Source organism: Phocoena phocoena, chromosome 1 (assembly GCF_963924675.1).
Source record: "Phocoena phocoena chromosome 1, mPhoPho1.1, whole genome shotgun sequence".
NCBI classification, from domain to species: Eukaryota; Metazoa; Chordata; class Mammalia; order Artiodactyla; family Phocoenidae; genus Phocoena; species Phocoena phocoena.
In genome coordinates this window covers 153995554-154020833 of record NC_089219.1, presented here as the reverse complement: position 1 = coordinate 154020833, position 25280 = coordinate 153995554, and the positions used below count along the sequence as shown (strand labels likewise).

The 25280-nt window shown below is 50.2% G+C and overlaps 1 protein-coding gene across 2 annotated transcripts in view; it reads left to right on the top strand.

Annotated features, from left to right (window-relative positions):
- Positions 1–224: 224 nt before the first annotated feature.
- ADORA1 (adenosine A1 receptor) overlaps positions 225–25280 on the top strand; it is a 33600-nt gene continuing 8544 nt past the window's right edge. Inside the window, exons 1-2 of one of the 2 annotated variants that reach the window (XM_065880581.1) lie at positions 225–423; positions 1339–1691. In XM_065880581.1, the coding sequence (XP_065736653.1) occupies positions 1351–1691 (341 nt within the window). In that variant the 5' untranslated portion in view covers positions 225–423; positions 1339–1350. Of the gene's footprint in view, positions 424–907; positions 927–1338; positions 1692–25280 lie in introns of those variants that run through there. The other variant, XM_065880591.1, reaches the window with a different exon arrangement.

The window sequence follows — 25280 nt, the reverse complement described above, 5'->3', positions numbered from 1 at the left end:
GAGAAGAGAGGGAGAGTGAACACGGGGAGGCTGCTCCGCTGTCCACTCTTGAGACAGGATTCACACATCAAACCCTACGACAAGCTCACATTTCCCAGCTTTTCTCACCCAGAATCACTGCCTTTGTTTAGAGGAGGGGATGGGGGAGGAGACAGAGGGCCAGGAGGGAGGGGCCCCGCGGTGCCGCCGCCGCCCCCACCCCCTCCGGTTGTGCGGAGCCCGACTGCCACTCAGCTCTGGCGCCGTGGGCGACGGAGGCGCCGGGTGCCCGAGTGGAGTCCCAGACAGCTGCCATCCCTCTGGACCTGACAGGCTGGCCCTGGATTCTTCAGGCATCCCTGGAGCAAGAGGCTGCCCAAGGCGTGGAGCTGGGAGGGCGCTTGGACGGAACCGTTCAGGTGGCTAGGAGCTCTGCCAGCTTTGGTCACCTTGGGTAAGTCTGTACCTCAGTTCGCCTCCGGGTCATCCCCAGTGGGGATGCAGGAAAGGGTTGAAAGAGGCGACTAGAATGCCCCCTTGGGGCAGGGTGTGTGCGAGGGTCCCTGGCAGAGCCAGACCGGGACCGGGGACTGCTAGGAAGCAGGAGCCAGCAGTGCCTCTGGTGGGTGGGCGCAGGGCATGTGTGCACTGCAAGCTGGGGAGAGGGGACCGCGCAGCCTGGCTTGTTGCTCGGCTCAGTCCTCCAGACCCACGTCTGCCAGACCAGTCCCAGGTGCGAAATAGGGGCGCTACCTCTTTAAAATCGTCCGGGCTGAGCCTCTGCCGCACCATGTGATTGCCTGAAAGGCCCGGCTAGGAGCTCTGCGGCGGGAGCCTGGAGGACCGTGAGCTGCTACGCGCGGTGCTGAGAGCCCAGCCCTGCCTGGCGCGGCCTCGAGCCCTGAGTGGCACCAGGTGTCCGGAACTTTGGGCACAGCCTCTGGGACTCCCTGGCCACCAGCAGACAGGATGGTGAGCTCCCTGCATCCTGTTCTGTGGGCATGGGTAGGCAGAGCCAGGCACTGGGGACCCGTGTGGGGTGAGTGTGTGCTGGGAACTGCCTCACACCTGATAAAATAGCCGGTGGAGGAGTGAGTGCCGCTCTTTTATGTTGTCGAATGGATCCGCTGGGACTGATAAGGGGAGGGGACAAAGATCTGGCAGAGAAAGGGTTAGGGTACCCCACCAGCTTGGGCAGGCACTAGATGTGCCAAGTGGGGCACATCTCCAAAGGGCAGCTGGACTTCCAGAGCCGCCTGGGTTCCCCTCCCCTTCCCAGGCAGGCCTTCCCACCCCAGGCTTCCGTGACCACAGGTGCTTGCCTCCTGCCCCTTGGTGCCTGTCTGCTGATGTGCCCAGCCTGTGCCCACCATGCCGCCCTCCATCTCGGCCTTCCAGGCCGCGTATATTGGCATCGAGGTGCTCATCGCCCTGGTCTCCGTGCCTGGGAACGTGCTGGTGATCTGGGCAGTGAAGGTGAACCAGGCACTGCGGGATGCCACCTTCTGCTTCATCGTGTCACTGGCAGTGGCTGATGTGGCAGTGGGCGCTCTGGTCATCCCACTTGCCATCCTCATCAACATTGGGCCACAGACCTACTTCCACACCTGCCTCATGGTCGCCTGCCCTGTCCTCATCCTCACTCAGAGCTCCATCTTGGCCCTGCTGGCAATCGCTGTCGACCGCTACCTCCGTGTCAAGATCCCGCTCAGGTGAGTCCAGAGCAGCTGAAGGTACCTGCTGTGCCCCATGCTGGGTGGCTTGAGGGCCATCTAGAGAGGATAAAAGGTAGAGCATAAGACCCCAAGTAAGCTGGATATTCTCTGGGCCATTGTGCCCCAGCCCTCAGTCTGCCTTCCTCTCCTCTGCCCTGCAGTATCAGGCTGAACTCAAGTTGAAGCAGGAGGGGGCTGGGTGGCTGGAGGAATGTGAACCTGGCAGTGCTCAGGACCCCAGAGCTGAAGCCCTGCTGTTCTCCTGACCCGGCCGGGGAACCTGAGGCTGCCTGTTCAGCCTGGCCTGGGGTGGGGCGGGATCGGGGGGTGCGGGGTAGACAGTGAGCCCTGGTTGGGAATGAGCTGATCTCCACCAGTTCGAGGGAAGTGGAAGGGGCAGAGCAGATTGCTAGGGTGGGCTTAGGGTGGCGCGCCACGGACAGCAGTGCTGCTTCTCTAACCAGAACTGGGAAAGCTTCCTGAGGATACTCTTGTTCTGCAGATACCCTTGTGCTAGGCAGCTCCCTGCCCCAGGGCTGTCCTGTTGAACACAGACAGTCCGATTACCTCTGCCCAACTCCCACTTATGGGATCGCTGTTGCAGGCAGGAGGAGGCAGGCTCTTAACGTTCCTGTTGTGTTGCAAAACCATGTTGTCTTTCCGGTCACAGCAGAGGTGCTTATGCTGTGTCCAGGCAGCACCAGGGTGGGTGACCTAATAGTGGCAGTCCTGTCATGCAAGTGTCCAGTCCACATTGGGGCTCTTTCCCTGGGCCTGCCAGGCCATAATCTTGTCACCAGGCAGTGCCTGGGCCACCAAGCGCCAGCAAATGCCTGGGCACACTGCCAGTGCTGGCCTCTCTGGGACATTCTTGTGAGGCGTGCTTGCCCCCTCGTTAAATCTTCTCACCAGTAGATTCCCTTTCTACTGCGGAGTTCTAGACGTCTTCAGCACCTGCTGTCCCTGGAGTAGCTTCCATACCTGGGACATGGAGCCTCTGGCCTCACCTGACAACTTGCCCAGGCAGGCCTAGGCACCCATGTTTCTCCTGTTTGCATTACATTTGTACACATTTAAGTTTTCAGAGATTTTATAATGCACCATGGTTTTCCTCTTTTCATCGTGATCCTATAAGGGAGGTGAAGTAGGAGCTGGTAAAGGGGAAACAGATCCAGAGAACCTCCTGAAGCTGATTGGGAGCAGAGCCTTGATTCCACTACTCCCCTTCCTTCCTGATTCCCCCAGTGTCCCAGCCCCCTGATGGCAGTGTTCCTGCCCTGTTTACCTCCTTCACAAGCTCCAAGTTTCCCAGGGAAGGTGAGGTGAAGACTGCTGCTCAGGAGAGAAGGGAAGACAGGGAAGGCAGCCCAGAAACCCTGTAAGCTCAGCCGCTGAGGGGCCTTCATGCTGCCATTAGCCCCAGGTTGTGGCTGAGCTATATACCAAAGAACCTGATTTCAACCCATTAGCGTGGGCTGGGCCTCTGAGCCTGGTGATTATAGCAAAGTGTTGCCACATTAGGAAAGTCATGCAGATACGTGAATATAGGAAGGCTGCTTAAGAAATCTGGTCTACTGAGTGGGTGCCAAGGCAAACCAAAGGCCTGGTCGTGATGTAACAGAGGTCGTGGGCCCATAGAATGTGCCCTCCTTGTCCTGTGGGGATGGGGATGGCTGTGCTGGCAGAATTGCAGGCTCATTCTTCCAGAAGACAGCTTCTGTTGCTCCTTGCTCCAGCCTTGAAGAGCTGGGGGTCTTTAGGAGCTATCGTTGGAGGGCCAAGGCAGAGGTACGCACAGAGGCTAAGAATGCAGGCCTGGGTTCAAATCCTTGCTATGAATTCCTAGCTGCATGACCTTGAGAAAGTCACTTATTAACCTCCTTCAATTTTAACTTCCACGTCAATAAAAGGAGACGTTAATGATAGTGCCTTCTTCCTAGGGTGATTGGAAGAATATAATAAACTCCTACATATAAAGCACATGGTACTGTATAATGCACCTGGCGGTATGTGCAAGCCATAAGTGGTAGGTTTATTTTGTAGTTTTATTATCATTGTTAACATGTGGCTCAAAGTGGGTCTGAATAGGCAAGCCCTGCGCCCTCACCCCCCCACACTGATGCTTTTACATGACAACACATGTGCCCTTATACACATGCACGCACACGCGGGCACACAAGGCACACCGCATTTCCAGAGAAGTGTCCCAGTACTGTTAAGCTGTATTTATGCATGTTTTTCTCCCTTGCTAGACTGCCATGCCTCAAGTGCAGCGACCTGGACAGTGGCCACATTTTGTTCGTTTGTACAAATTCTCCAGAACGCCTAGCATAGTGTCTGGCGCACAGCAGACACTCAGTAAACGTTGACTGAATTGGATGAGTTTTCAGAGCTCACATGGTTGTACCTCAGGCAGGCCTTCCAGGGGTCTAACCTCTGACCATCGTGCTGTGGCCTGTATCTTCCCAGCATTCTACCTCAGGGCCCTGACCACAGCTGCCCTTATCAGCTCAGGTGGCTCCTTCAGAGCCACACTCCAGTAGCGCCTGAGAGAGGAGTCTTTCTCCTGAGTTAGAGAAAGGCTGCTGGGCCTAGCTTCCAAAGCTGGGATCCTGGAGGCTGGGCTGAGGTGACGGGTCACTCCAGGTCCCCCCGCAGGAGGAACACATGCGCTGCTGCCCCCTGGGCAGCTGGAGTCAGCCGGCTGCTGGGTCTGGGACAACACCTTTCTGCTGGAGGTCCCCAGGTACCTGGCTCCCTGCCCTGACAAGCCAGGCAGAGGTAGATGTGGTCTGGGAACCAGGGGGCAATACTGCTCAAGCATTGGTGAGGCATGTATGGGGCGTTCAGTGACAGGAGTCAGCTGGGCCCCTCACCAAGCAAGGCATGGTTTGGTTAGTAACCAGAAATTTTATTTCCTTCCACTTGGCAGAAAGCCAAGAGGAAAAAAGGTTCACGTGGTGTAGTGTGATCCAGTTACCAAAAACAAAAAAAGCTTAAATTGTTGATGTATCAACAACCTGTGGTTATTTACATGTATTTTACAGGTTATTTGCCTTCCACCTCCACATGCTTGGTAATGGATACCCCATTCCCCTCAGCTCCTACTTCTAGGGAATCCCTGGGTTTTCTTGGGGGCACTCGGTGCCAACTTGATACCTACTCCAGGGGGCTTGTTATGGTGAGGAGTGCCACTCCCTGACCACCACAGCCCGCTCTGTGGGAAGGAGGCCTGACCCTCTCTGTGGGAAGGTGACCAGATGGGTTGGTGTGGGGTGAAGGGGTGATGGGTATTTGGGAGTCAGAAATACCTGAGTTGGAACCTTGCTGTTACAAACTAGCTGTGCAACCTTCTTGGTTAAGTTATTCAACCCCTGAGCCTCCTCTTCGCCACCACACCCCCTGCCACCGTCTGTTAAATGAAGGGAATGGATTCTGGATTCGAGGTCTCTGAGGTTCCTTTCAGTTCTAAGTTTCTATAGTCCTTCCTGACCATGACTCCTGCCAATACTGTGTTGAAATCCTAGGAAGATTGTGTGTGTTTTTTAGCTCCTAGTGCTTATGAGCTAGGCACAGTGCTATATACATATATATATTTTTTTTTTTTTTTTTTGCGGTACGCGGGCCTCTCACTGCTGTGGCCTCTCCCGTTGCGGAGCACAGCCTCCGGACGCGCAGGCTCAGCGGCCATGGCTCACGGGCCCAGCCGCTCCGCGGCATGTGGGATCCTCCCAGATCGGGGCACGAATCCGTGTCCCCTGTATTGGCAGGGGGACTCTCAACCACTGCGCCACCAGGGAAGCCCACAGTGCTATATTTTTATAGTTTTATCTCATTTAATGCTCATAGTTTCTTGCTGGTAAAGGTTATTGTTATCCCCATTCTAGACACGTCTATAGATACACTGAGGTCTAAAGCTCAGGAAGGTTCAGTAATTTTCCCAAACATCTTATCAGGAGCCAAGACAGGATTTGAATCCAGGTCTGTCTACCAGAGATGCCTTTAACCGGTGAGCCCATATGTGTTTTGAATCAGCCTCGAGAAGCTATAGGATTTATGGAGCAGTTTCCTCACGGCTGTCAGCGGGGGTGATTTTTCCCCTCTGATTTTTGCCATGGCCTCTGCACTCTGCTCCAGCCCATGCTTGGTGCCTCCCCCTCCCTCCTCACCTTCACTCCAGTGGGCAGTTGAGCCCCTGGCAGCCCTGCCTCTGTCCACAGCTGGAGGCCTTCCCAACTGGGCTGCTGGCCAGGGAAGTACAGCAGAGTGTGGGGGAGGCCAGACTGCTGGACCAGAGCTCTGGGAAAGAGATCTGGTAGATTAACGTATGTTTGCTTTTAGGCATCAGTTTAGCCCTCTCCCCGCACCCCCCAGCTAGCCTGGGCTTTTCTGGACAACTAAAGTGCCTCCTGTGCTTGCACTGCAGCAGGTGACCATCTGTGGTCTCAGGGTCCCAGAACAGTTGCTCTCTGGTGGTGCCATCTGCTTTCGGCAGAGGTAGGCCATCTCTAGCTCCTGTATGGATGGATTAGTCGTTGGCCTAGGGTGGCTGAGATAGAAGAGGAGTGATAGCAAGCCCTGATGCCCAACTCCCTCACATTTGGACAAGAGGAAACAGAGGCCCAGAGTTCCAGCATGTTCAAGGTCACTCAGCCACAGGCTCTTTTCTCCTCCTAATTCTGACTCTGGCTCCCCAGCCTTTGATGTAAAAGGCTTACTTGCAAGGAACAGCACAGAGAAATTTCAGCCTCCACAGGTGAAGTCAGCAAATTAGTGGTGGGCTTAGAGGGGGAAAGTGATGGAAGGATGTCAACTTTGTGATTAAAAAGGTAATTTCTTTGTTTGAACTAGGGATAGCCTTCAGGTGGATTATGCTAAAGAGCGCTCTGGGCAATCCAGATTAGTATCAGTGGTGAAACCTTCTCCCAGCTGACATTGGAATGAGTCCTTTAGCAGTGCTGCTTGGAAGCAAGGGAATGGCCAGGATACTTTCTGAAGAACCCCTCTACCCAGAGGTCATGGGGCAGAGCCTTGGAGGCTGTGTTGTGTTTGATATTTATTTCCAAGCATAAAAGCAATCCAGGTTTATTGTTAAAAATTTGAGAAATATAGAAAAGAATAAAGATGACAAAATAACCAGTAATTCTGCCACCTGCAGATCACTACTGTTAAATTTCTGGTGTTCCAGAAAATTTTCCAACATATATAGATGATAGATAGATAGATGTTAGATAGATGATAGATAGATGATAGATGTTAGATAGATAATTACTTTTGCATAGTTGAGTGCATCTATGGTTTTTATATCCTATTTTATACACTTAATGTTACATTATAAGCATTTCCCCCATGTCAATAAAGAATATTTTCTAAGGATTTTTATAATGGTATAATATTGGATTGTCTTTTTATTCATCTTTTAGGTCCTAGCTAAAACAGCCCCTTCTTAGGGAGGCCTTCTCTGACCCCCTCCCCCGCTAGACCAGTTTCATTTCCTCTGTTAGTTACTCCAGGTGGATCTATTTTTCCTTCCCCATCTCTCCTGGCCCAGGTAGTTTTTCTGGGCTTGGTAAGCACCAAAAGGGCCAGGACCACATCTGCTCACATACCTATGTAACCCCCATGCCTGGCACACAGTAGGCATGCTATAAACGTTTTTTTAAATAAATGATTATCATATTTTATATGACTTTTATATTTTGTATGACTCATTTTTATAATTTTGACTAGATTTCTAATTTTTACAAATAACACTACAGTGATACCCACAATTCACATTGTTTGTAGGATCAGAGCCAAGCCTAGAACTTTGGGTTTTGCCTCCTAGTAGATAGCACAGCTTCTGTCTGTAAGGATTTTCTTATAAGGTTAAATATTTCCTAACTCCCTTTCCTCCAACTCTCCCTGCTCCTCCTGCCCAGTTTCACCAAAATTGCAAACCCCCAGAGGTGCACCTGGCATTTCTCTGCCCATTTGCCCTTCTGGGCTAGGTAGGGCAGGACTGTCTGGGCCGCCAGTCTATTCCACATTGCCTAGTCTCTATTCCTCTTAGGCCTGGGCATCCTGTTTCTTTGTGTCTTAGTGAGGAGAGCAGTCCCTGGAGTAGAGGGCTTGGAGTATGGTACTTCCTGGTTGGCCTCATTTGGCAGGATGGTCACAGAACAGAGAGGAAGGAGGATACCTGGCTCTTTGAGCTGCATGAATCACCCCTTCAGCCTCAGCCTCCCTCTTAACTCAAGCCCCAAGGAGGCTACCAGCTGCCCAGGCTACCTATAGATTGATTTTGCCTGTTCTTGAACTTTTATAAAGGTAATTGAGTAGTATATACTCTTTTCTGTCTGGCTTCTGAAGCTTAAAATTATGTCAGAGATTCATCCATACTATTGAGCAAAATAGTAGGTTTTGCTTGTTTGGTTTTGTTTTGTTTTGTTTTTTCTCATTGCTGTTAGAATTCCACTGAATGAATGTGCCGCTATGTTTAAATTCTGGATGTATCTGGAAGAAAAAAATTTTCTTATGGATTGGATATGGGGTGTGAGAGAAAGAAGAGTCAAGTATGACCAAACTTTTAGTTCTAAGCAACTGGAAATATAGAGTGTGCATTATCTGAGGTGGGAAAGGCTGCAGGTGATACAAGTTTTGGGAGCAATAAAAGGAGTTCAGATTTAGACACGTTGAGTTTGGTGTATCTATTAAATGCCTCGGTGGAATGTTGAGCAGGCAGTTGGATGGATATGCAAGGATGGAGTTCAGGAGAAAGGTCTGGGCTGGGGATGTAAATGTGACAGCCATTGGCATGTAGATGGTGTTTAAATACATGAGGCTGGATGAGATCCCCAAGAGAGAAAGTAGAAATAAAGAAGAGGATGAAGATGATATGATACTATACGTAGAACATCCTGAAGACACCACCAGAAAACTACTAGAGCTCATCAATGAATTTGGTAAAGTTACAAGATACAAAAGTAATATACAGAAATCTGTTGCATTTCTACACACTAACAGTGAAGTATCAGAAAGAGAAGTTAAGGAAACAATCTCATTTACCATCGCAACCAAAAGAATACAATACCTGGGGATAAACCTACCTAAAAGGCAAAAGATCTGTATTCTGAAAACGGTAAGACACTGATGAAAGAAATTGAAGATGACACACACAGATGGAAGGATATACCATGTTCTTGGATTGGAAGAATCAATATTGTTTAAATGACCATACTACCCAAGGCAATCTACAGATTCAGTGCAATCCCTGTCAAAATAATGATGGCACTTTTCACAGAACTAGGTCAAATAATTTTTTTTTTTTCTTTTTTCTTGCGGTGTGCGGGCCTCTCACTGTTGTGGCCTCTCCCATTGAGGAGCCAGGCTCCGGACACGCAGGCTCAGCGGCCATGGCTCATGGGTCCAGCCGCTCCACGGCATGTGGGATCTTCCCGGACCGGGGCACGAACCCATGTTCCCTGCATCAGCAGGCGGACTCTCAAACACTGTGCCACCAGGGAAGCCCCCAAATAATTTTAAAATTTGTATGGAAACACAAAAGACCCAGAATAGCCAAAACAATCTTGAGAAAGAAGAACAGAGCTGGAGGAATCACACTCCTTGACTTCAGTCTGTACTACAAAGCTACAGTAATCAAAAGAGTATGGTACTGGCACAAAAACAGTCACATAGATCAATGGAACAGGATAGAGAGCCCAGAAATAAACCCATGCACTTATGGTCAATTAATCTACGACAAAGTAGGCAAGAATATACAATGGAGAAAAGACAGTCTCTTCAATAAGTGGTGCTGGGAAAACTGGACCGCTACATGTAAAAGAATGAAATTACAACATTCTCTAACACCATATACAAAAATAAAGTCAAAATGGATTAAAAATGTAAATGTAAGACCGGATATTATAAAACTCCTAGAGGAAAAACATAGGCAGAACACTCTTTGACATAAATTGCAGCAATATTTTTTTGGATCCATCTCCTAGAGTAATGGAAATGAAAACAAAAATAAACCAGTGGGACCTAATTAAACTTAAAATCTTTTGCATAGCAAAGGAAACCATCAACAAAACAAAAAGACAACCTATTGAATGGGAGAAAATATTTGCAAATGATATGACCAATAAGGGATTAAGAGCCAACGTATGTAAACAGCTCACACAAGTCAACATAAAAAAAAAAAAAAAACCTGATTAGAAAGTGGGCAGAATAACTGAATAGACATTTTTCCAAAGAGGAAATGCAGATGGCCAAAAGACACATAAAAAGATAATCATCAGGGAAATACAAATCAAAACCACAATGAGATATCAACTCACCCTGTCAGAATGGCTGTCAACAGAAAGAACACACATAACAAATGTTAGAAAGGATGTGAAGAAAAGGGAACCCTCCTACACTGTTGGTGGGAAGGTAAATTGATGTAGCCACCGTGGAAAACAGTGTGGAGGTTTCTCAAAAAACTAAAAATAGAACTACCATATGATCCTGCAATTCCACTGTTGGGTATATATCTGAAGAAAATGAACACACTAATTCGAAAAGATACACGCGCCCCGATGTTCATAGCAGCATTATTTATAATTGCCAAGATATGGAAACAACCTAAGTGTCCATCAACAGATGAATGAATAAAGAAGATGTGATATATACATACAATGGAATACTACTCAGCCATAAAAAAGAACAAAACTTTGCCATTTGCAGCAACATAGATGGATTTGGAGGGCGTTATGCTGAGTGAAATAAGTCAGAGAAATACAAATACTGTATGGTATCACTTATTTGTAGAATCTAAAAAACACAACAAACTAGTGAATGTAACAAAAAAGAAGCAGACTCACAGATATAGAGAACAAACCAGTGGTTACCAGTGCGGGGGGTGGGAGGGGTGGGGGCAATATAGGAGTAGGGGAGTGGGTGTAACATAGGCTTAAAGGTGTATTGTACAACGTGGGGAATATAGCCAATATTTTGTAATAACTGTAAATGGAAAGTAACTTTTCAAAATTATATAAAATTTTTTTTTTAAAGTTTAAGAAAGCAGAGGAGAGGACCAAGGACTGAACATTGAGAGTTTGGGGAGATGATGAAGCACCAGCAAAAGGGACTTAAGGAGAGCTACAGATATAGGAAGAAACCCAGAGCCCCAGGTGTGGTGTCCTAGAAGCCAAGTAGAGAGTATATGAAGGAGGAGCAAGAGATTGGCTGTCAAGGGCTGCCAATGGGTCAAGTGAGGTGAGGACTGAGAATTACCATTGGGTTTAGCAAGAGCAATGTTAATAGTGGTAGGAGCAGAAAGTCTAGTTGGAGAGGGCTCAGGAGAGAAGAGGAATGGAATTGAAAACAGCTGGCGTAGATTACTTTTTTGAGGTATTTTGTTGCAGAGCGTAAAGGCATGGGGCAAGAGCTGTCAGGAGAAGTGGAAACAAGGCATTTTGCTTTGCTGTTTGCGAAGAAGGGACATTAGTATGTCTGTGTACTGACTAAGACCATCTAGTAGAGAGTGCAAAACTAATGATAGGGCAAAGGATAGAATTTCTGGATTGATGTCCTTGTTTAGGCAAGCAGGGCTGGGACTTAGGGCAAACACAGAGGGATTGGCTTCAGAGGAGCCTGGAGATCATCCAAGAGGCAGAAAGGCAGGGTATGTGGGTGCTGGTAGGTGACGTTCTCTTCGGAGCGTTTCGGTTTTCTTAGTGAAGTGGGAAGCGAGGTCATCAGCTGAGAGGGAGGAGGTGATGGAGAGAGTAGCAAGTGTGAAATAATTCTTTAGGAAGTAGGAGAAAGACTAGACTCAGAAAGTCTAGTGGAGTCGGAGGCAGCGTTAAGGGCCCACCTGAAGTTCGTGGTGATAAATTTGAGTGTTCAGATGCACAGGCCCAGGCATGGAGGAGGCAGCAAGTTCACTCCTTCACTAATTCAGAAGCACCAGACTCCATGCCAGACATTAGGTATCTTATTATGTGGCCAAGAAGTCGGTCCTGGTCCCTGCCCTCATGAAATTTAGAGACTAGCTGGGAGAGAGCCAAGACACAGATAAGCAAGGAAGTAGCTACAATTACAACTTGAGAAGTATTTGAGGAAGGAAGCCATCCTGGAATTGACTGTGCCTGGCCCTTGTTGGCTTCTCTAAACCCTGTGTCAGTCCAGCCCTCACAGGGCTCAAGGACTAAGGTAGGGCCTTATAGGCCATGTGGTTCATGGTCAAGAGTTTGGATAGGATTCTAGGTACACATTGAAGCCTTTGAGTGCTTTAAGCAGGGAATGACATTATCCAGATTACATTTTTAAAATGTCAAGTCCTTAACCAAATATTAGCAAATCAAATCCAGTGACACATAAAAAGGATAATATATCACAACCAAATAGGTTTTATTCCATGTTAGAGTTAGAACCAACTGGTGATGGACTGGATGTACAGAGTAGGAGGAGGATCAAGTATGACTCCCCAGGATTAAGGCTGACGCCACAGGGCGGATGGGGTGCCATTTCTGGAGATAGGGAAGGGTGGGGAAGGGAGGGATGGGGAGAAGATTCAGATCCTAGTAGGTACTCAAGTGGTAGTGATATAATAGTGGGTCCACTAGTGGTCTCTCTCTTGCTTGTTCCCCAGCTTCTGTCCCTTCATGTGGTCCAACAGATGGGCCCCCTTTTGCCTCATGCAGCACCAAAGAAGGAGTCCTTCAAATATCCAGCAAGCTTCCTGGGTGCCTCCAGCTGCCCCATCTACTGTTCCCACCTCACTTCTCAGCAGGCTTTTGGCTTTCTTAGGCTGAAACCACAGCAATAAGGACATGTGGCTTTAGGGAAGCTCCCTAAAGCTTCCAGAAGGAGACAGCAGAGTTGCGGGTTCGTCCTTCTTGCCAGGCTTTATTCAGAATGAGACACAGTAGCTTCTGTGATAGCTAAGACCCCCCAATTCTCTACCCATCCTCAGTCAGGTGGTCACTCTCCCTGGATGCTCTGTACCTTCACAGCCTCATTTCCCACCCTCATCGCTGGAACCCACTAGTGGCCTGACACTGGGGATTGTGTTAATCCCCTGCACAGTGGTCGTTCCTCCCCAGTTCCTCAGCAGGGTCCTCTCACAGTTGCTATATTGGGCACTGGGTGGCCCAGTTTCAGCTAATGCAGCAGAGAAGATGGTCAATCAATAAGCAGGCAGTTATCAAGTATCGGCTCCAGCCTAGCCCTGATGGGCAAAGCAGGAGGGCCGGGGGAGCCCCAAGGCTAGCATAGGGCACACGGGGACAGGGTCTCTGTTGCTCTGGACTGCTTGGTGGAGCACTGTCAGCTCTTCTGTGCAGAAACTATCTTTTGCCTCGTGTAGCAGAGAAAAAGCTTTGCAGTGCAGTTGGTGAGGTTGGTGCAGAACCTGAGGGCCAGACCTTGCAGCTCTCACCATGCAGCCTGCTCTCAGAGTCCACAGGCTTCCAATTCTCTGCTTCCCACCCCTGGGAGAGCAGGGGCCGAGACTACAGCAGAGCAAGAGCTACTTCTTAGCCCTTTTTTTCTAGCCCAGTGGAACCAAGAGCTCTGATGCACACCCACCCAGCTAGAATGCAATGTCCCAGGCAGTGATTCTCTTGGGGGCACCAGAGGGAAAGGTCTGTTGAAAAAAAGCCCCTCTACCCCAGATTTTTTGTTTCATTTTTTTATTGAAGTATAATTGACTTACAATATTAGTTTCAGTTGTACAACATAGTGATTTCATATTTTTATACATTACAAAATAATCACCAGGATAAGTCTAGTTATTGTCTGTCACCATACAAAGTTATTGCACTATTATTGACTATATTCCCTATGCTGTATATTACATTCCCATGACTTATTTTACCCCAGATATTTTTAACGATCACCTTTTCAGAGACACATCTCTCTCCCCCTGCTTTATGGAGGTACGTGAGTCGAATGAAGGGTAAGGGCGGTCTCCCCAGACAGTAAGTTCAGGTACTTGGAACTGTGTCATCTTGGAGTAGTTACCTAACCTTTCTGAGCCTCCATTTTCTCTTCTGCAAAACAGGCTTCTTAATACTTCCTCTAAAGGTTGTAATGAGGCTTAGGGATGAGATACATTAAGAGCCTGGCACATAGTAGGCACTCAGTAAATGGGGACTGTTACTATCGTCAAATAATCCAAACTTGGTTCTCACATACCACTTGCTGTGTGGCCGCTGTAGTTCCACTGGGACAAGTCCTCATCGAGATGAGTTGCGTACTCTGTGAGAGCAGGGTGTGGTTCTCTCCATCTGCCTCGCTCATTGTATTTCAGTACCTAACAACACATGCCTGGCTGGCACTCAGTAGGTGGCTGAATCAGTGTCTGTGGGGCGAAGGAAGCCTTAGTGGGGCAGACTGAGTAGCCAGGTAGAGAAGAAGTCAGTTGGAAATTTTACATTCACCCACAGAGGGCAAACGCAGGTACTGGAGAGTGAAGGGTTAGTTCATTAAAACGTCCCCAGGAGATGAGAGGAGTAAAGGGTCTCGCTCAAGCTTACCTGGCAAGTTAGGGGGGAGTATTCTGGCCTCCTGACCCCCAGCTCAGCTCCTGTTGGTCCCCGTGCTCCTGTTTCTATGAGGAAAGGGTGTGAATAGTCCCTCCTGAGCTCTGCTTGTCTTCCCAAGGCCTTGTCCAGCCCTGCCTGGACGGTTGGCCTCTGAGGGAGCCGAAGCAAGGGCTCCGCTGGGGGCTGGCAGCTCCGTAAATCCTCTCTGGGGAGGAAGACGTTTGGTGTGTTTGGGGACTTGCTGTGCTCAGCAGACACACCTGCCATGGTGGCCCATCCTCTGCAGAGTAAATACAGCACCCCGTACCCCACATTATGGGCTCCTGGGGCTGCCATCCTCAGATGGCCCAGCAAGGGCAGGGGAGAGACGCAGAAACCACTCAGCAGCTCTGTCAGGCTCAGGAGCAGCCAGCAAGCCAGAGAGGGGTGTGAAGGCATGACACCTTCCCTCTGCCGTCATCACCTGTAATCATGACAGGAGGCCACGGTGGCTTCAGGCTCTTAGTGGTGTGTGTGTGTGTGTGCGTGTGTGTGTGTGTGTGTGTGTGTAGGGAGCTATAGCTTTTTATTTTTAAAGGTCAAAAAATTATATCCTGGGTTTTCAGACTTTACATTCAATTCTGCTTGCTCACCCCTGGCCCCGCCCACCCCAGTCCCTCATTCAAGGCCTTGTTGGGAAGAGTCCCAACAAGGCTAATCTCTTTCCTGTTTGTGCCCCACCCAATCCTCATGCCCTACCCCCACCATTAATCTTCCTTGACGTAGGAACACAGTTTATATGTGCAAGTTAAGAAATGTTTTCTGACAACACAAGTCCTGCCCTCAATGGCACAGACCCACAGTCTCTTGGGCAAGACTGACAATTTACCAGCTGCCACGCAGCAGGAGGCCTGAGCAGGCCTGGCCCACACACAAGCACACAGGGCCAAGGTTACTCCCCCAGCCTAGGATGCTCAACCCCACCCCACCTTTTACCTGTGGTCAAAACTCACCTTCCCTGCCTCCTAGCCAGTTATATCTTAACCTGTCCAGGCCTTGGAGTTGAGGAGGAAGATGAAAGAAGGATGTTTAACATCTAAGACCATGTCTAAAACACACACACACACACACAAACACACACACACACACACACACACACACCGCTCAGAAATCCGTTCCCTTTTCTTTCCTAATTCCTACTCATTCGTTAATAGTCAACTCAGATGACACCTCCTCCCAGAAACCTTCCTTGTTTTGGTGTGTTTACAGCTCCCCATGCTCCCCTGTAACACAGCCCTTGTCAGATTGCACCGAGGTAACCTCCTTCACTGGCCTGTGAGCAACTTGAGGGTGGGGTCCAAGCCTATTCAACTCTCCTTCACAGTGCCCAGCATGGTTTCTGCCCATTTTCGGTAACTGATGCCTGACCAATAAGTGAACGGTAATAGTAGCAAGTGACTCTCGAACACCTAACGTTTGCTAGGCCTTTGCGAAATACGTTATGTGGATTCTCTTATTTAAATCCTTGCACAATTTTATGAAGAGGCACTAATAGTGTTTTCTAATAGTAATAATATATTCCTATTTTCCACATTTTCTGAGGAAGCTGAGGCTCAGAGAGGTTAAACAACTTATTATGAGTCACACAACATCTAAGTGTAACTGGAATTGTTGAATGAACAATTGAATGGATGAATGAAAAGACCTGCACTTGAGCCTTGACTCCAACCTTGCTGCTGGGTGATTTGGAGTAAATCACTTACTTCTTTGGGTCTCAGTTTCCACACCTATAGAATGGGCACAATTCCTTATCCCTACTGCAGAGAGTTATCTATAAAGGAGTGCTCTCAGAAGAGGAAAATGGCTGCATTGTTCAGGGATGAGTTGGTTCTGGGTGTGTGTGGGGAGGCTCCCAAACCCCCACCCCAAGCTGTCCTCTGGCCTGCAGAGTACCGCCCAAGAGCTGGCCTGATTGCCTGGCACGGAGGTGGCAGAAGGAGCTAATGTTGGCTGCCGGGCTGTGGGTACATGAGTGGAGCAGAGACCCGAGAGACAGACACAACTGTCCCCGGGAAGTAAGAAGGATCAGGAAGTGGGTGCTGCTGCACACCTGGCAGAGGGGCTGAGTTTGTCTTTGGAGCTGACGTTTAAAGAGAAAACCTCTTCCCTCTTCCCCCTCGGGTGTCGTGCCACACTGTCTACCACCTGCTCGAGCTGTAGACAGCTCTCCTGGCTGCTGGGAGACGGTGCTGCATCTCCAGCACTCAGTGGAGTGGAGGCTCCACACCAGCAGCTCCCTGACCACACGAGGTGGGCGGGCGCCTTGGGCCTGGTGGGGAGGGAACTCACAGCGACTGGATGTGCAGGCTACTGCTGGGCTTTAACTCCTCCATGATGGGCAGCTCCAGGGCCTCAAGGGGTCTGCACAGGAGCGGTTGTCACCTCCCACCGCTGAAGTCCACGCAGGCAAGGAGGGGCCATTCTCTAGGCCGCAGTCTTCCTGTCAGAACATGGCCTGAGTCTGAGCTCGGTCTACTGTCAAGGTTTAAAGAAAAAAATGTTCAAGGGAAACACTTGGGAGGAGAATCAAGAACAGGGGAACCCCCTCCCAAACCAGGGAGACCTGATCCCCGAATTCACCCAGTACAGAGAGAGACCCGGAGCCGGAACTCAGAGACTGGAACTGTCTGCCGCTGTACCCATTTGGACAAGCCACCTCACTTCCCCGGCGCTGCATGTTCCTCAGCAAAGGGGACGCACAGTCCCTGCCTGACTTCTCAGGGCTGCTGCGAGGATCCAGCACGCAGTGTGTGTGCTGAGTCTGAGGAAAGAAGGGACGCTGAGAGGCACAGAGCTCTGAGTGCCTTAGGCGTCAGGCTGGCAATGTTGGTCTCTCAGTCCTAACTCTGCTACTTACTTGTTCTATGATCTTGCCCAAACTCTCTGAGCCTCAGTTTTACACGTGTAAAATGGAAATAATGACATCTTCCTCATTGGATTATTGAGGGGATTACACGTGAAAATAATGTAAACCCACCATCTCTCTCCAGTATCACAGGGGCTTGTTCTTCCCCTTTCCTGCCGTTTCATGGGAGGGAAGACGATGGATGGGTAGCGGCATGCACACGTGTGTCTCTCTGTCTCTGTCGCAGTTGGGGCAGACAGTTAATACAGCCACCCTCAACTATGGCTTGAGAGGTTCCTTTACATGCATGCCATGGCCTAATGTTGGTGAGCTCCACCTGGAGAAGTGGCCGTGGCACGGCTCGGAGGTGCATAGAGCCGTATACACAGGTGACGTGTGCTCTGTCACTGTTCTGGGTACAGTCCCCCTCTGCTTCAAGCTCCTCCATGAGTCCAGGGGCTGCCTGACAGGAGAGGATCCTGAGGAAGGAGACATGTGGTCTTGGGGCAGAGGGAGTACCTGCATGCTGAGTGTCCCCTCCATGTCAGGAACAGTGATGAGTGCCTTCTTTGGTAGCATATTTAATTTTATTTAGCCTTGCAAGGCTGGCATCAACACCATTTTTACAAATAAAGAAATAAGAGAACCAGGGAGGTAAAGGAACTGGAAAATAGTTATCCAGCTAGTAATTAGCAAAACTGGGATTTGTACCAGCTTACCAGATACCAAAGTGAATGCTGCTTGTGATATACCGACTAACCCAGCCACTCTCCTCAGGGATTTCCAGACTGTGGGGAACTACAGCCCCTGTCCTCAGAGAGCTTCTAGGCTAAGATGGAGGCAGAACACAAGATTTTGCAGTTAAGAGAAATTGGCACAGGCCGAGCTAAGAGGGCTGAGATTTCTGGGACAGAGGCTGCTAGTGGGCACAGGCCTGGCCTGACCTGCCATCTGGTTTCCTTTAGGCCCTGCCTGCTTTCTCTCAGGTTCTAGGGCCTGCATGTGCTCATTTGCACAGCTACCTCGATCACAAGTGCAGGGAAGCTAAATCAGGAGGTGTTGCTAACATCATGGCAGCAGAAATAATCCCATGGGGTCCGTGGAAGTGAGAATGGAGGAGGTGGGCTAGAGAGGCAGCCCAGCCGACCCCGGGCTGGGTCCTAGGGCTGAGTGTTGTGAGGGATTTCAGGAGACCTTCTCTGCCACCCACAGGTAGCATGCATGCCGCAAAGAGCACTGGGCCAGGTTCAGAGGAACCTGGGTTCAGTCTCAGCTCAAACACTAATCAGCCAAGCTATAGCCTTGGGCACTCACTGAACCTTCTTGGGCCTCTGTAAAATGGCAACAACAGGGGCTTCCCTGGTGGCGCAGTGGTTGAGAGTCCGCCTGCCGATGCAGGGGACGCGGGTTCGTGCCCCAGTCCGGGAAGATCCCACATGCCGCAGAGTGGCTGGGCCCGTGAGCCATGGCCGCTGAGCCTGCGTGTCCGGAGCCTGTGCTCCGCAACGGGAGAGGCCACAACAGTGAGAGGCCCGCGTACCGCAAAAAAAAAAAAAAAAAAAAAGGCAACAACAGAATCTGCCCTATCAGGCAAGCTGAAATGCTTTGTGAGGAGAGCTGTGCACCCCACTATCATTTCGCTGAGGTGGGGAGCCTCTTGCCTTCCCTTCTCCCACCCTGGCTCCCTGCCTTTCCTCTCTCCATATGGTGGAGGTGGCTGTCCATTAACAGAAACAAGTCACACGGGTGGTTTGCAAGGGACCTGGCAGGGATTTGAGTTCCTGTTTCCTGCAGGGTCCAAGACAATGCCTTTCCTTTTTCTGGGCTCCTCAGACAGGCTTCTCCCCAAACAAGGGTGGGGAGGGTTACTTCTGGGCCAGCATTAGGCTGAATGCCATTGGGCCTTGCTTCTCACACACATTGCAGTCTGAGAAGCTTGGACAATAAGGGGTATTGGGGAACATAAGACTATAGTCCCTATTCTCAAAGTCCTCACAGCCTCATGGGGATATTATTGTGTGAAACACAAAACCCTGGTTTGGGACGCAGCTGACCTGAGTTGCAGTTCCAATTCTGACCACCAGCTCTGTGACCTTGAGGGAGTTACCCAGTCTTCTCACCTGCAGAGATGCCGCCTCCCTCCTAAGATGATTGTGGGAAGAGGAAAGGAGAGACTGTATGTAAAGCTCAATGCCAAGTGGTTACCATAGGAACACTGGGAGGTGGGCTAGGCAGATATCAGCTCCATTTTGGATAAGGAAGCTAAGATTCTGAAAGGTGATGTAATCTGCTAACACAGTAAGTTTGAGTGTGATTAGAACCCAGGCCCTCTAATGCCTGTCACACGCCTGCCAGTGTTGTGTTATGTGGAGCCTTTTGTTTCCTCGGCCAACTGGTGTAACTCTGTTGGAGATAGTGGGTACCAGCTATGGAGGTCAGAGAGGGAGAGTTTTGGGTGGTCAGGCCTTTGTGGGATTTGAAAGTTGGGGACCCTAGAGTTGGACCTTCCACATGGCCCATATTGTTGGTATTAATATCAGCTGGGTGAGGGAGGCCACTTTGGTGTCCCCACCCTGTGCCTGCAGTGCCTGTCCTACCTGATTCTTGCCTGGTTGAGTCCCCAAGGCCCGTTATTGTCAGCAATCTGCATTTTCTTTTTTGTGGCTCTGAGCACAGCACTTTGACGTTTTTTGTGAATGGTGGATGGGAAAAAAAGGTTTGGATATAATAAGCTTCCTCCGCTCCCACATACGTCATAATGTGTGATTCCCGCATCGAGGGTCGTGGCAGATGTGAGTGATTTATTGGGCTTTGCAGAGTGGCAGAAGTGACTGAAAATATGGTCATTGATCAATGCTCAGAGAAGCTGCCTCTCCAGACCCCTGCTCTGGGATGCTGCCAGCGGCTCCATGCTGCTCCGTTATCCTGGCGCAAATCACAGGGGTGTAGGGCAGCTCCCTGAGAACAGACCGTTCCCTACTTCCACCCAGGGACGGCTGTGAGGGGAAGGGCTGGTCTTGTAGTTAGAACCACCTAATTAAGTGGCTTAACGTATTAAGCTGGATGACTTATAATGGAAAGTGACTGGGTGACTGGGACAGAAACTTGGAATGGAAATCTCAAGGATTCTATGGAAGGTCCCTCATCTGGGTGGGCTGGGTGCAGGGTCTTCTACCTGCCAGGAGGGATGTTGTGGAGAGAAGCAAAAAGCTTCAAAGTGGCTTCCGCTTACCCTCCTTCCTACTTTACTCACATTTAAAGTGGTTATTGATATCATTGGATTAATGTTTACCGTGTTGGTAACTTTTCTGTTCATTGGGTTTGTTGTTTGTTTCTCCCCTACCTTCTCTTTTCCGCCTTCTCTGGTTTTAATTGAGCATTTTATATGAATCTATTTTCCTTTCTAAAAATATTATTGTGTGCCGTACTGTGTACCAGATACCACAGTGGGTGCTAGGAATACAACATTGAACCAGACCTGACTCCTGCTCTTGGGGGGTTGGCAGTTATATGCTCAGGGAGGAAACAAATAATTTTACTGATTGCCCCACATGGGGAAGAGGAGGGCATCAGCTCCCACCTTGATCCAGGGGATCCTGCTGCATGCTGTCCTGGGCAGGGGACTGTATGCCCAGCCTGTATCTACCTGGGCAAGACTGGGTGCTTCCCCACCTTCCACTGCATCAGGATCCCCCTTATCCCCAGCTCATCTCTGGGGCTGGGGCAGAAAAGAGGAGGAAAACCTGCAGCAAATGCAGGGCGTTGGAGGGGCAGGGTGGGGCAGGGCTCAGGGCTGATAGCTGTTGCTAAACTCTTCTGCGTGCCGCTACCTGAGTGGCTGCACTGGTTCCTGGATTGGGCCTGGCCTGCAGCTTCATGTAAATGTTCCCGCACGCTGTGGGGCTCAGTGAATAGGCATGTGTTGGGACGTAAGACACAGAAAGCAACAAGAGGCACCAAGCAGGGATGATGGGAAACTGCTGGGTGCTGGGGTTCTTACCACTGTTATCTGGGCTCCAAACTCCACCAACCTGGATGTGAAGTGGGGAGAAAGTCCAGGACCTGGGAGAATATGACTGCAACTTCTTCCAGGTCCCAAGGGCAGGACTGCCTTGGGTTGTGGTGTAGCAAGAGGGACTGAAGTTAGATCCTGGGTAGGACTTTCTTTCTTTTTTTTTTTTTTTTTTTTTGTGGTATGCAGGCCTCTCACTGTTGTGACCTCTCCCGTTGTGGAGCACAGGCTCCGGACACACAGGCTCAGCGGCCATGGCTCACGGGCCCAGCCGCTCCGCGGCGTGTGGGATCTTCCCGGACCGGGGCACGAACCCGTGTCCCCTGCATCGGCAGGCAGACTCCTAACCACTGCGCCACCAGGGAAGCCCCTGGGTAGGACTTTCTGATGTAAAAGTACAAGCGATGGAATGGAGGGAGGCCTGAGGGTGAAGGTGGGACCTTTCTTTAGAAAGAGGACAAAAGTCTCCCTGTCTTCTCTGTCCTCCTCCCACATCCTGCCATCTGTTGCATCTTTTCTAGAATAGAGGGCTAGATGCTATGAACTTTAGGGAGCCCTGAAGGCCCAGGCAGCTAAAGCAGAGAAAGACCCCAAGCCCTATGAGAGCAGTTGCCTCCTCAGGGCAAGCATCCCTGTCCCCCAAGCCAGCCCCTGTGACTCCAGGTTCTGGGCACTAGGGCACTGGGTCTGCTCTCTGGCTCTCAGTGGACCACTGCCTTTGGGCTGCTCTGGAATCTGTATATTGTCTCTCTGGCCAGAGTTGGATCATGGTCCCTAGAGGGAAACAGGCCTTCAGGCAGATGTTGAGTACTCTGGTTCCAGACAGGCCAGGAGATATGCAGAAGGGAGGTGGGAGAAGGGACATCATGAGCTCCCCCTGAGTCTGCCTCGCCCGTCTCCAGTCTCTACACTGGCCACTTACTCAAGAGAGCTTTCCTGCGCTTAGCCAGGAAGTGTGGCTTCACCAGGGCCCTGTGTGGGGTTTGTGCTGGGCTCAGCAAGCTCCCACATCCCTATCTGCTCCCCACCCAAGACTCAGATGCTAGGCAGACAGATCAGGGAACACAGACTAATTCTGTACCAGGGTTGAGTTAGGTAGGAGAGCTGAGTGCAAAATGGATACTAAAGCCATGTGACCAGTCTTTCCAAAGTGAAACAAATAACTTTTTGTTTGTCTGTGTCACTGCAACCTGTTTTGTATCTCTTCAGGAGCTGACTGTATTTTCTGGGGGAGTCGGGGACATCCTTGGGAGAGGGGTGGTGATAACACTAGACACCAGCTGCCACTATTCACAGAGGGGCCTCATGGCCCCAGTGAGCCTGCCAAGCAAGTCTTCTTGTGCCGTTACGCTGAGGACAAAAGCAAGGCTCAAGAAATTTTTACTTGGTCAAGGCCACAAGCTGTTAACTGGGAGAGCCACAGCTTGAGCTCAGATCTGGCTCCGCAGCACTCTTCATTCATTCCTTCATTCATTCACTCACAACAAACATTTATTTCTCTTTCCATTCCATGTTGCTTCCCATCTTCCTCTCCATGGGGCACATAGCTGGAGCGTGAAATCCTTAGAGGGGGGACTCCCTTCTGGGGAGTTGTAGGTGCCTCTCAACTACTGCCCCTGGGATCCCCATCCCCAAACTGGTTTTTGGTGTTCCCTCCCTCCACTAGTGCCAAGTTCACCTCTTCGTATAAGATGATCTGACACATTTCAGAAGAGGGGAACTTGACCTGCCAGAGCTTGGGAAACATCTCATTCAGTCCTACATCATCCAGATGAGGATAGAGATGCCCCCAAAGGAGAGGAGTTTCACCCAAGGCCAGCTCATTCCCTCCCAACAAAGCCTGGACCAGAACCAAGGTCTGCTGGTTCCCACCACAGTGAGGTGCTCCAAGGGAGGACTGCCCCGCTCTTGGGGTCCTCATGTCATTGCTGTCCTTGCAGGCACCTTGATGGGCAGCGTGGGCGCCCTGCTCTCTCAAGCCTGGGGAGCTCTGCACATTTCCAGCTCCCTCCTGCCCTCACCCTCCTGATGTGCCAGCCAGGCTGCAGGATTCCCTGCCACCTATTAAAAGTGACCACTGTCTGCAAAGACCAGAGAGGCTGCTGGGGAATGATTCAATCAGCTCCCTTTTCCTATAATGTCAGGTCTTTCCACTTAGTTGGAAAAGAAATTTGACCCCCTTTACTACAGTGGTCATCCCAGTAAGGCCTCGCTGCGCCAGCCACTCGTAGGTCATTAAATCCATATGCAGACAGGAAAATTTTTTTCCATACTGCCGAATGAGTCAGAAAGTCTCCCACAGCAGGTGGGGTAATTTGCCCTTGGTATTTTCACCATCCTGGCCTTACCCCAAGAGCTGGAGAGAATCAAATCTCAGAGCAGGAAATGGCCGGGAATGCTGAGGTCTGGGTCCAGTTGTCCTGAGTTTACAGCTCAGGTCAGACACCCTCCTCCCTGAAGACCACCCTGTCACTGGGATGTGGGGCTGCAGTGGTCTCAGGAGCTAGAGGACTGGGGCCGGGGAGGAGGTGGCTGCATCTCAAAATTACCTAGGGGATTGTGTCAAAGTGCAGTCCCTGGGCCTCCCATTGCCTGTGTGGGGACATTCTGATATGCCCCGGACTGTGGGAAAGGGTTGGGGATTGTAGGCAAGTATACTTTGAAAATATGCCTTCCCCAAACCTGAGAACCTCCCTCCCTACACTACCCCCTGCAGCCTCCTCTGGATCAGGTGCACTGGACAAATCCCAGCCCCTCTTTGTAAGGATGAGAGGATGCAACCAGAGAGGAGAGGGGCTTTGTCACAGGCACACAGGCCTGAGGTAGGACTTGCAATGTCAGTTACCTGTGCCACCTTTCAGTCTGGGGTTGACGCCAGGAACTTTGGCCTCGTATGTTTTATTTAGCCTGGGCTGCTCTCCCATCAGACTGGGCATTCCCTCTGCTCAGGGGCTATACCTTCCCCATCAGATGGAGAACTCCTTTAGGTCAGGGGCTATGTTTTTTCTGCTCACTCCCAGATTCAAGGAAGGGGCTCTGAATCTGAAGCAGGGAGAACAGAGGACGTTCAGAATAGAGGACGCTACTGGGTCACATACCTAGACATAATTGTTTTTCCCACCAGGCTGTTGAGTTGTTTGTCCTCAGAACGTGACCAGGAGTTATTTCCAAGGCCCATTATGCTACTAGCCTAACGAATTTATCCAGCTCTCTTCTTTCAAGGAGTTCGGTGTCTGGGCCCACTCTCTATAGTTCTGCAAACTAGCCTTGAGGGTGTCCAACGGATCCCCCTTTTGGGGATTGGTGACACTGATATTTAGAATTGGTGGGTGATGCCACAGGTCCTGAAGCAAGCAAGATTCAAGGCAGGATTATTAGGACCCAGACATCCAAGTCCCTCCCCAGGGTCCCTGATCCAGACTCCCCCGGGGAATGTTACCGTTAAATATTTGGCCCCTGGAGTGTGCCCAGTGCCTTTGATTGTATCCGGTTTCCTGTTTCCTTTGAGAGGGAGAATTTCTCTGAAGGAAGTGGTTTATAGTCCTAAAGCCTGACTTCCCTTGGATCCCTCAGATCCAAGTTTCCAGTTACAACTAGCTGAGATCAATGATAAGGAGGGAGGCAAGGAAGGAGGTCACCAGAGCTGTGGAATATCGCTCCTTCCTACAAGGCAAGAAAGTGGGAAGGGAAGATGGAGGGTTCAGTCCCAGACTCTCCAAACTGCCCATTGCAGAAAGATGCAGACATGCTCCGGTCCCCTACCCAGCCGCATGCCCAGTGCCTTGGTGACAAGAAACAGGGACAGCCAGACCTGAGGACCCTGCCCTGGTCTCAGCGGTTCACAGGACACTTCATCACCCCTGCCTTCAAACAGAGCCATGTTTAGCCTTTTCCAAACCCATCCTGTGGATTCTCTCTCTCTTCTTTTGAGTCAACACATATTTATTAAGCGTCCGGTCAGTTCTCTCATCCCTCGAGGAGGGAGTTCTTTGTGATAACTACATTCAATTTTTCCTGCTCCAGCTTCACTCCTGAACCATTGGGATCTAACCAGGAACATGGAAATCGCTTTAGGCGTTTACAGCTGAGGGCTTTTAATGCCAGGAATTGGTCACACAGGTGATGAAGCATCTAAGAAGTCAAATAGGGGATAGTGAGGTAACTCAGACATTAGC